General features: G+C 28.1%; 1 protein-coding gene across 1 annotated transcript; it reads right to left on the bottom strand.

Annotated features, from left to right (window-relative positions):
* Nucleotides 1-244: 244 nt before the first annotated feature.
* LOC130941704 (gibberellin 2-beta-dioxygenase 6-like) lies at nucleotides 245-5,020 on the bottom strand. Its single transcript, XM_057870282.1, has 3 exons — nucleotides 4,417-5,020; nucleotides 1,428-1,755; nucleotides 245-655 (listed from the first exon to the last, which is right to left on the bottom strand). Exons 1-3 carry the CDS (start codon nucleotides 4,893-4,895, stop codon nucleotides 425-427), a joined length of 1,038 nt encoding a protein of 345 aa, XP_057726265.1. The 5' UTR covers nucleotides 4,896-5,020; the 3' UTR covers nucleotides 245-424.
* Between the last annotated feature and the right edge of the window lie 7,042 nt (nucleotides 5,021-12,062).

Consider the following 12,062-nt stretch of genomic DNA (forward strand, 5'->3'; position numbering starts at 1 on the left):
CAAAATACATTTCATACATATTATATATATAATATTAACGTAAATTTGATTAATATGGTAGATATCTTCTATCATTAGAAAATCCTTGCCCTTTACATGAAATCATCCATTATCATATTGACAATGGTGTTACTACATTATTTCAGGTTCAAGAATTAAATCTCTAAATCATTGTTTAACCTGGTTTAAGACATGAGAGAGTCATTATTATAGCTCAATAATTCCCTGTTTAAGTAAAATTATGAAACCAAATTGTTACAACTCCATACTCCTTGTATTATTGTTATTTAATTTCTAAAACACACTAATAGTAATGTGTTACATATAAGATATATATAGGAAGGAGGGTATAATAATAACAAGGGAGAAACCAAACATAACATTATTTATTTATGATAATAATTAAAGATCAAATGATAAAAGCTCAAATATCCTCATTGCGCTGAAACCTTGAGAGGCCAACTTTATGGCCAGTTTCCTTGATGTCTTTCTGCACTTGTGCCCTAAACTCGTTATAAGTAAAGGGTTTGTACTTAGAGCTCTCGATCTTAACATCTTCGTTAGGGAAGACAAAGTAACATATTGAGATCCTTTCTTTTGTATTGTTTATCTTCACCCGGTGAAAAACGCTTTTATACATGTCATCGCTCAATGCCTGTCAAGAGTCAAGAGTATACTCACAGTAATATTACAGTCGTGTTAGGAGGTCAGCATATTTTATAATTTATAGTCATTAATTAATTATTATTAATATTTTTAATAATATAAAATTATATTTAATAATGTAAAATTATATACTCTTTTTTTTATGATTAAATACTAATTAAATTTTAATGAAAATATGTTCATGAGACTTTCTCAATTTCTTAATATGAAATTTAATTAGATCTTAAAAGAAATTTACATCAATTTATTTTAATAAATTTTGCATAAAAAACTTTAGTTCAACAAATATTTATTACTCTAAAATTTTTTAAGAATTACTCTCATTTTAATCTTTCATTATTTTCAATAGAATTTTTTATATACTTAATTATATAAGTCCATAAAAAATTACTATGATATAATTTAGCCTCTAAAAATATTATTATAAGACAAATTAATCTTTATTCAAAATAATAGAGAAATTAATCCGTTGATAGATATTTTTAAAAACTACTAAAATAATAAAAAAATTTGAAAACTAAAAATATAATCTGAAATTCTGTGAGAATCAATTTTACTTCAATAATAAATAGATTCCAAAATTAACTAGGATATTAGCGTAGTGATAACGGTGCATTACAATTTTAGAGAACAAAATTGACCATACTCAAATGGAAATTAGCCTCTTTCTTTCAAATAGTGTACCAATTTGGTTTGATCTTAAAAATCTTTATAAAATAGAACATCATTTAAAAAAAATAAAAATAAAAATAAAAGAGGACCTGCATCATGTCTCCAATGTTGACGATTAATGTGTTGGGAATGGGCTTAACAGTTACCCATTTATGATCCTTGAGAACCTCAAGCCCACTAACTTGATCATCCTGGCTTAGTATTGACAAGACGGAACTATCAGTGTGCTCATTAATGCCCCAACCAACATTATTAGAGTCAGAGCAACTTGGGTAACGGTAAACTCGAACATTTCCTGTGTTTTCATCTAAGTATGATGATGGTTCTAGAAGGTTCAGGTTGAGGCTCTTCACCAATGACTCGAATAAAGTTGTGGCGATTCTTGATAGATGCTTTCCATATTCCGCCAACAACACCCTTGCCAACCAAATTGCAAGTCTTATTAATCAATTTCTCACGACAAATGCATTTATTAGAACTAAAAAAAAATTGTATGTAGAGGGAATTGCATTTATATTTGTGTCACAAAATTAAAATATATTTAAAAATATTACATCAACAATAAATATTATTTTTTTGTCAATACTTAATCAACAATAATTTATATTCATACTTACAAAAATTTTACACATAAAAAATATATAATTTGTATCTATATTTATCAAAATTTGTACATATAAATCAATACAGTTTGTATTCATATCTTTCAAAATTTGTACATATAAATTAATAAACTTTTTTATTAAAATAATTTAATATATATGCTAATCAAATAATAATAAAAAATATTAAAAATTATTGGTCCTCACGAGTTTCTTTTTAAAAATAATTATGCTAAGTACTCATACAAAAAATTAATTATACATACAAAATATATATTAAAAAATAAAATATATTTTAAAAATATATAAAATAACACATGTATATATAATATATATATATATAAATACACAGTAATTAATTTACAGTCCACACATTCTAATTTTTATTTTAAAAAAATTAAAAATAAAATTAGAACAAATTAAATATGAAGTATATTTTAAACAATTTTAAAAAATTTTAACGAAAAAAATATACTTTACCCACGATAGTTATTTTTTTTCAATCTTCAAGTTTTCTACATAAGTTATATATGCTTTTAAGTTTAGCCTGCCCTGTCTACAATCTCGCCTGGCCTTTGACAATATAGGCTCAGGCTTAAATAATTTTTTAAAAAATTCATTATGAAATTTAAATATTTTAAATTTATTATATTTTATTATAAATAATTTTTATATTTTAAATACATTAAAAATTTAAATATCATTGCAACATTGATTTAACATATTGTGTATTTGTTTTTTTTTTTTTCCTAAATATCAAACTTTCTAACAAGATTCAAATCAGATTAAATTTAATAACAAATTAAGTTTATATCAAAATTCAGATTAAATTTAAACTCAGATATGGTTAAAATATTGATTCGATTCGCACTAAAATTATTAGATTAGATCTAATATCCGTAAATTTTAAATTTGGATCCGATCCAATATCAGATATACGTGCAAAATATAAAAATATTTTAAAAAATTTATTTTTATTTAAAAATATCAATAAAAATTATTTTTTCGTTCTTTTAAATATGTTTATTCCTAAAATGTTATTAAATATATTTTTTTAAATAATAAAAATAAAATAATATAATACATATGATAATTGTTAGTTAAATAAAATATAAAAAAAATATTTACTTTTTATTTGGATACACAGATATGCGAATACCTACCTAAAAGTCGTAATATAATTTTATTAATGTACAAATTGAATTAATATCTACAAATTTTGAATTAAAATTAGATAAATACTACAAATACGGAGATTAAATTCAATCCGTAAACATCCTATACAGTATACACGTCATATATATTCCAAAATTCATAATTGCATCTTTTAATCCAACTTGGACTTACTTTGTGAAAAAAGCGCCTATTGCAAGTTGTAACAAAAAATTAATGACATATAAGACGATAAAGAAAAATCCAAACCAATTTAAGTTTAAGTATTTGATTCCGTCGCAGATATAATTATTCATGTTATATTCTCTTATCAATTTAGTATTAGTTTATATTGATTTATTTAAATAAAAAAGTATTTTTTATTAAAAATAAAATATTTTTATTAGATTTTAAGTATGTTTAAATATATCTTTTAAAAAAAATATTTTTATTAAAAAACAAATTATTTATTTTTTTAAAAATTAACAATACCTTATTTAAAAAAAACAGAAGTAAAATACATTTTTAAAGATTTTTTTAAGTTATTTTTTTAAAAAAATTTATAAAAAAATAAAAGTAATTTATGTTTGTATATCTCATATAAAAAAAAAATTTATCTATCAATTATGTTTGGTATAATAATATAAAAATATTTTTTATTTATTTATTATGTGAAAATATATTTCTTTAAAAAAATTATCTTTTAAAAAAGATGTAAATTGTATTTTCTCAAAAAAGATTATTTTTTATTTTTTTAATAATTTTATTTTTACTATTAAAAATTTACTAAATACGCTAAAAAATAAAAAAAAATTATTAAAAAATATTTTTTTAATCAACTTAATAACATCTAAATAAACACAAAATTTCTTTTTAAAAGTTGTAAAATAATTTTTGTCTATTAAATAAAAATAAAAAATAATTTTTTTATTTGTAAAAATATATTAAAAATATGATTATTTATTTTTTTTATTAGTTTAAATTTTTGAAACTAATGATTTAAGGATAGATTCAAAGGAGGAGCGGCCTTGGTTTGTAGTGTTTATGATTTTGAAAGTTGCTGTGAATTTTGATAGACAGCTTCGTTGAATATTTTTTTAGCTTACTCCTCTGTTTTTGAGCTTATCCATTCTATTTTATTTGCTTTTTTCATTCAATATTTTTAATTTGATGTCTCATATTTTTTTTATTTATTTCACTACAAGAAACTTGATATTTAGTGACAGTAAAAAACTGTTAGAGGGAGACAAAACCATAGAGATATAACTTATTAAAATTCCATGGGTATAGCCTACAGTGACAATTAAGTCATAAAACTGCTTACCTGAAAGACTCAAGCTCAGAAAGTTGAGGTTGAAACAGAGAGATTTGACCCAAACTAAAAGAAAAGCCTTCAACCAAATGGGTATTTTGAGGCCCACTTGTAAGGGCTGTCCCAGAAGTAGTTAGGGCAGGGGTGCCCCAAAAGTAGCTTGCAGCTCTTTCAGTTCCGTTCCCATTGCATGAGGCCTGTTTGGTCTCAAAGGACAAAGAAAATATCTGTTTGGCTTGCTCTTGAAGTTGGTCCAATAGGGTCAACGGAATCCCATGGTTGACCAAACGGAAGAATCCCCATTCCTTGCAAGCCTCATCAAGCTTGCTCTTCTCATGGCTCAACCTTTGAAAATCTATGATTGGAACTTCATCATATTCCTCTTGGTCCTTATCCTTATCCTTGGTTGGGTTACTATTCCCATTATGGGTTATGGTAGGAGGGGATTGGTGGTGGTTTAGGTGGCGGAGAGAGGGTGGCAAGGACTCCATATCTCTTTCACTTTAGAGGGATTGTATAATAAGTATATAATGATGATATTGGGATTTTATTGAACATACTAGAGGAACTATATATGCTATTACGTGTGTCTTAGAATAATTAATATCATACAATCATTTTTGTTTTCGGGTAAGAGAATATTATATCGTGAAAAACACTATTTATATATTAAATGTTTTTGACATCCCATCAAAATACAGATGTTATTAATTAATTATGTATTTAAATTATTTTTTAATTAATAAAAAATACATGTTTAATTGTTAAGAATATAATGGTATTAAAATGATGTTCAATATAAAAAATTGCATGTAGACATAACATTTTTTATATTAAAAGGCATATGATTTAACTAGTTAAATTAGATCTCAGCTACATATTATTATTTTTTTTAAATTTGGAATGTGAATACCTCTTTTTTAGTTGGGCTTATCACTTTATTAGAGAGTCATTGACCAATTAATATTACTAGCATCCAATAGACATACTGACATGCCTGTTAGAATTTTTTTCTAATGTTTTTTATATATTTTGCATACTTATTACTAATTTAAAAAATATATATTTTTATAAATTTGGCCAACTGACAGTAATTTGTGATGAAATACATTAGACATCCTAGAAAATTAACACTTTTAGTAAAAAAATAGAAAATTAACTAACAAGACAAAAAAATAAAAAACTTATTTTATATAATATTTATTTATTATAAAATACATTAAATAAGGACAAAAATAATAAGTTTTGATAGGTTTTAACTAATATTTTTAAGTTACGAAATATTTTTAATTAATAAATATTAATTTAAATTATAAGATAAATATATGGAGGAAAAAAATATTGGATATCAAATATTTCTCATAAATATATATGATTTTTCCAAAAGAAAATTCAATTAAGAGAGAAATACCAAAAGTAGTAACTAGGAACGGATAGCAACGAATAGCAACGGATCTATGTGCTTGGTTGTGAGGGCAAGTATTCCAACTACGATTTGAAAATATTTTAATAATATATAATAATAATAATATTTATTTGTTTTTATTAAATGATTAAATTTGATTTTACAATAAATTTTTATTTAATTTTTTATATTTAATAGTTAATCTAAGAATTTTATATTAGATATCTATTAGAATGATTAATTCTCAATTTAAATAAAATTGATGTTCTTTCTTAAAAATTAACTCAAAAAAGTATTATTTATCTTTTTTGAAATTTTTTCAGTAAAAACTACATTAATTAAAAATATTTTTTCAATTATGAATATCATTGAGAGTTGACTTCTAATTATATAAAAAGTAAATTTTTAAATAATTATTTAGTGACATATATAGAAAAAGAGATATTTTGATTATATTGTTAAGCAAAAGATTACTAATTTTTTTAAAAATATAAAACCTAAAAGTAAAATTCTAAATTAGATGTTATTATTTAAATTACTATTCTAGTATTTTAATTTGTAAATGAGATATTTTAAAAGAAAAAATCTAGTGGGTCAGCAATTTTTGTGTTTTGTAGCCAGTACTTAATCATTAAAAGAAAAGTGAGTAATCTCCTACTATTAGATGTAATCTCACACCACTAAAAATACTATTGATGACCAATTGATGGTTACAAAACACAAAAGTTGCTGGTCCTTTAGCACTCCTCATTTTAAAAATTAATCATATTTTACAATAATAAAATATAATTATAATAATAATTATTATATATATACATAAAAAAGAATTATTTGTATAAAATATATATTAAAATATAAAATACACATTAAAAATAAATTAAACAACACACATATTTATATACAAATATATAATAATTAAAAGATAATTTAATAGCTGAGTTTATATACACATTATAGTTTTATTATAAAAATTATTATTATGATATATATATTGTGTTTTTATTGTCAAAATTTGTTGGATCTGTGTCACGGGTAGTAACAACATATTCTAAGATCATTAGTATAGCATTATCTTATTATAAGAAAACAATAAAATGGAGCCAAAAATATTAAATGTGGTCTAAAATGTCTTTAAAGATGAAATTAAGGGGGAATGGATTAAAATGGTAAATGATAATATATATTCAAATGAGAATCCATGAATGTAGTATAAAAAATGAGAATGCATGAACATAGAGTAATAGTGTATCTATTAAATGCATGTAGACAATTCGAACCAATAAAGATTAACGGAAGCGATGATATATAAATATAGGCATAATAATTCTGGGTCATCAATTTGACTACGAGAATTAAAAAAAAAAGTAATAATTAAGAGTCTTAATTTATTTTTTAATATTTAAAACTATGAAATTTTAAACATATATTACTTTTTTATCCCAAAAAAAAAATATTATTCTTTTAATTTTCAAATAAAAATGTTGAGCTTTTTATTTGTTTGATGTTTTAAAAATATATATATTGAAATTTTTATATTTTTAAATATTGAGAATAATTAAAATAATAAAATTAGAAGTTCCATTTAATTTATTATATTTAAAAAAATACAGTTGGAATGGTAAACATCACTATGTCCAAAATTGAAACAAGGAATAATTTGTCATATTTTCTATAAGTATATATAGGGGATTAGGGGTGCCTCTAGAAGACATAGTGATAAGCAAGTATTCATAAAGTAAGTGACATTGATTTTTAGATTTGTTGTTGGGTGCGTGATACTTTTACCTGATGTATATTTCCATTCTTAAATCTTATTAAAGGATTAAGTTTCCTCTTTTTTCCTTTTTCCATGTCTGAAGACAAGATACATTTTAGCCTTTTGAAAAAAATTAGATGAATACATGTAAAAAATACTCTGGTACTTATGTCATTATCAATATGAGAAGTATATTGGATTTTTTTAAATAAAAAACATTTTATTTATTAAAATATATCATTTGTAGCATTTTTATCAAAATTTATCGTATTTTTTATCTCGTTTACAATATAAACGAAATAAAAATAGATATATCTTGTTTACGCAGTAAATGAGATAAGACCCAAGAGGGTAGATGTATATATTTCGTTTACAGTGTAAAACGAAATACATGTATTCTTATTTGTTTATTCTGTAAACAAGATACGTGAATATATATAACGTTTACAGTTTAAACGAGATACGTTTCAACAAATTTTCAGCAGCTATAAAAGGATGTGCAGCCTTTTCTATTCTCCACAAACATTTCACTTCTTTTTCTCTTCCTTTTTTCTTCCGAAAAATAAGCCAAAATGTCTAGTAGTAGTGGATATGTGGTTGTAAGTGTATATCCCAATTGCCATATGAGAAATAGTGATACTCGCGTGATATTTGAGTGCCAAAATCCCATTCTGTTGCATACCCAGTGAGTAAGTTCTTTATCGGAGTTGAAAAGACTGATATTGGGTAGCATTGGTGGTAACGGAAGAAAAGAGATTGGAAGGATGGGGTATTAGCACAGATGGGAAATTGAGTTTTTCAGTTTTGTCTATTTTGCCTCCATGGCGACGAGAATGTGCGCCTCATGTTTGATATCCATGGGAGAATCATGGCAGAACAAGTGATGAAGTTTTCTGCGGAGGTAGGTGATGTTGGTGGCGGTAGGTCTGGCCAGTCGAATTTTGTGCAAGACGACCCTCCTCTTGCACCACCACTGCTACATGTAGTGGAAGACATGGACGCTGATGGTGGGATTCCGACGAGGAGTATGTTGCGGATAGCAACGACAGTAGTTGTTCAGAAAATCATGTATGTATTATTTCGTTAGGGGAGGTGCATAGGGTTGGAGAAGCACACAAGTGTTTAGCACTCATCATGTCCCAGGACCATCGACAGTTGGACAGCAATCTCATCTATAGTGTCATCCTGCCGTTGATACAGTCCAACCCATCCATTAACATTTCTGTTCTACAAGGTGTAGTTAGACAAAGCTATCACTTCAAACCCTCATACAAAAAGGTCTGGATGGCAAAGTAAAAGGCTATTACGCAGATGTATGGTGATTGGGAGGAGTCATACAATAAGGTGTCGAGGTTGCTGTAAGCACTGCAGAGTTGTTGTCCCAAAACGATATGTGAGTTTAGGGCTGTACCGTACTATGATAGTCACCTTATGGTGCGTGATTGTAGCATGTTTGATAAAGTATTTTGGGTCTTTCCTACCTGTGTGGAGGCTTTCAAGCATTGCAAACTGTTCGTCTCTGTCGATGGCATGTATTTGTATGGCAAATATGGTGGTATTTTGTTTATTGCAGTGGCACAAGACGGTAACAGTAATATCCTTCCTGTAGCATTTACAATTGTTAATTTTGAGACCATCGAGCCTTGGTCTTTCTTCCTTACCAATTTGAGATGACATGTGACTCCACAAGATGGTCTGTTAATTATTTCTGATAGATTTTATGCTATCAAGGCTGCATTGAGAGCCGATGATAGTGGTTTGCAGCCTCCTAGAGCGTTTCATGCTTATTGTGTCAGGCACATGGCAGCGAATTTCATGTCTCATTTCAAGTCTGCCGAGGAAAAGTAATATCTCACAAATGCATATTATAGTCCAAACCAAGCTGGGTACGAGTGGTACATGGATGTCTTGAGAAGTTTGTCGTGAGAGATAGCAAATTGGGCTAGTAGGTTCAACAAAGAGATCTGACATAATACTGCAGCAACGGTCGAAGGTTTGGGCACATGATAACGAATCTCTCCAAGTGCATAAATGTAGTACTTAAGGGTACATATTATTTACTAATTTCAGCCATTGTGCGATGCACCTACGAGAGGCTGCAACAGTTGTTTCTCAGGAAGGGAAAGGAGGCACATGTACAACTTGGGGCGGGGAATCAATTTTTTCAATGGATGATAGCTGCTGTTGAGAAGAACAAAGAGGGGATATTGAAGATCTGAGTTACACACTACGACAGACGGGCTTCAGTGTTTGTGGTTGAAGAGTTAGAGCCTTTCGAGGGTTGGTCGCAAGATCCGTTCCGTGTTCAGTTGACGGCAGGTACGTCTGACTATGGCCTTTTTCAATCACTCCATTTTCCATGTCGTCATAAACCAGTCGCGAGATACGTATAAACCAGTCGCATAGGGTGGACACCACTGAAAAAATGTCTGGTATATCCAATAGACTAGCAGTGGAGTGCATCCTGCAATGACTATGGTGGCTCAATATGCTGCATAGTATATGGAGTGATATGTCCATGCAAGCATCGCAAAACCCCAAGATAAAGAACGACACTTCTGAAAGTCATCAAGTAGTGGCAACCACCAGAGATAGACCAGATTGTTTGACTTGTCAGTCATCAAGTAACTCCTAATCATCAAAAGTATGTAACACCTCATGTACTATCGGAGGGTGCCTGGATCATCGATATCGGGCATCTGTCAGAGTCGCTCTTGAAGCCGTGTCAGCTTGAGGAAGAAAAACTCCTTCCTCTGTGCACCCTGCTGCTGAACTGCAGGAGGTCTGGCACCAAGTAGCCGCTCCACCAACTCCTAGGTCTCAGCCCTATACCATGTGTGAAAATCATAGAAGCACCCACCCACCAACTCTCCATGCGTATGTAACTCGAAGTGGTAGGTAACATCTTGCAGGGTGATGATGCACTCACCCTATGACAGGTGAAAAGTGTGGGTCTCAGGACGCCACCGCTCCACGAATGCCGTGATCAGGGAGTTGTCAAATACGAAGTCTCTGAGTGGCACCGTGTCGCCAAAGCCAGCCTCCTTCAACTAGGGAACAATGGCATCTAGTGGGGTAAGTGTGTGACTTACTCGTTTGGAGAGAAGCTGGCGGGACCTTTGATAAAAAAATAAAAAACTGAATAAGAATCTATAAAGCTATAACCTATCAAATTTAACACAAAACAGACTTCCAATAAACATTCACATCACAAATTAATTTAACTGATAAGTAAAAACAAATTCAACAAATAAGTAAAAATATTTACTTAATAAATTAACTTAAATAAAAATATTTACTCAATTATTTAATAACTAAATTAATAAATGTAACACCTTAATTTTTAGCACGTCATGATCGTACTAAAAATAAAGTATTACTACTCTACTTTCTTTTATTAGCTATTTAATATTGAACCTTTAGTTTGATATCGCGTTTCATTTTTATAGAAAAAAATCCAGAAAATTGTTTTTAGTAATTAAAATCACATATCAAATGTCTTCAAATAATAATAATCATATAATTATTAATAACAATAAATGCTATACAAATGAATTCAATATAAAACTTGAATACAATAATTATCCATCTGGATAAAATAAAAGCTAAAGCAACAAGGGTGATGGAACTCTATAAAAACAGCAGGTATCACAAGTAAATCTACTAATCATCTGCAGCTTCATATTAAATCTTTGAACCTATCACTGAAAGGGTGGAAGATTTTGGAGTAAGAACAAACCGCACGTTCTCATTAGGGAATATGAATGCCGTAAAAGTAATGAATTTAATGCAAATAATTAACTTACTTAGTAAAACTATTTTGTTAAACTTTTGAAAATACTTTTATTTCTACTTTAGATAAATAATTACTTTTCTTTAAATTTCTAAATTCAAAACAGATTTTAATCACAAAATTAGTCATACTAACCATCTCTCAGCCACATATTATTTTTCAACCACAAAATCTCACCTCAATACATCCGTGAACTAACAGCACAAGTAAGAAATTCAAACCAACATACAAACAAGTCAAACAGCACAATCACAGAGAATAATACAAGCAAACACAACCAAATGCAAATGTGCAAACAACATGATGCATGTCTATTCCTAATGCAGGCCATGAGCTCATGTCTCGATTGCCTATCCGCTCCTGACATTACCCAGACATGGGTCCCAGATATGGCTTTCCAGATGCATACATTGTGCTTATATAAGCCTTACGGCTAAGCCGCATACAATGTGACTTTCAATGTGCTTACATTTGGAAAACAGTTCTCAGTGTGTGGGCGTCCCCACTATACATTTGGCACTAAGGCCCAAACAAAGTCGCATCTGCTCTCCTGTGGCAGACAATCTTTCAAAAATTTTTCTTTAATCTTTGTTCTCTACTCTCCTATTGCAGAGATTCCTTTAATTATCTCTCTTTCCTTTATTTTTCTTTCTTATCAAACCGATCTCATATCATAATTGAAATTCAAAATTCTACTTTTCTTA

This window comes from Arachis stenosperma, chromosome 7 (genome assembly GCF_014773155.1).
Source record: "Arachis stenosperma cultivar V10309 chromosome 7, arast.V10309.gnm1.PFL2, whole genome shotgun sequence".
Taxonomy (NCBI): Eukaryota; Viridiplantae; Streptophyta; class Magnoliopsida; order Fabales; family Fabaceae; genus Arachis; species Arachis stenosperma.

Bases quoted from the DNA above. Each gene is read 5' to 3' on its own strand.
- LOC130941704 (XM_057870282.1), bottom strand. From the start codon at position 4,895: ATGGAGTCCTTGCCACCCTCTCTCCGCCACCTAAACCACCACCAATCC. The intron at 1,756-4,416 runs GTAAGCAGTTTT...TTGGTTGGCAAG, and splicing joins TCTGAGCTTGAGTCTTTCAG to GGTGTTGTTGGCGGAATATG. The intron at 656-1,427 runs GTCCTCTTTTAT...GACTCTTGACAG, and splicing joins ACATTGGAGACATGATGCAG to GCATTGAGCGATGACATGTA.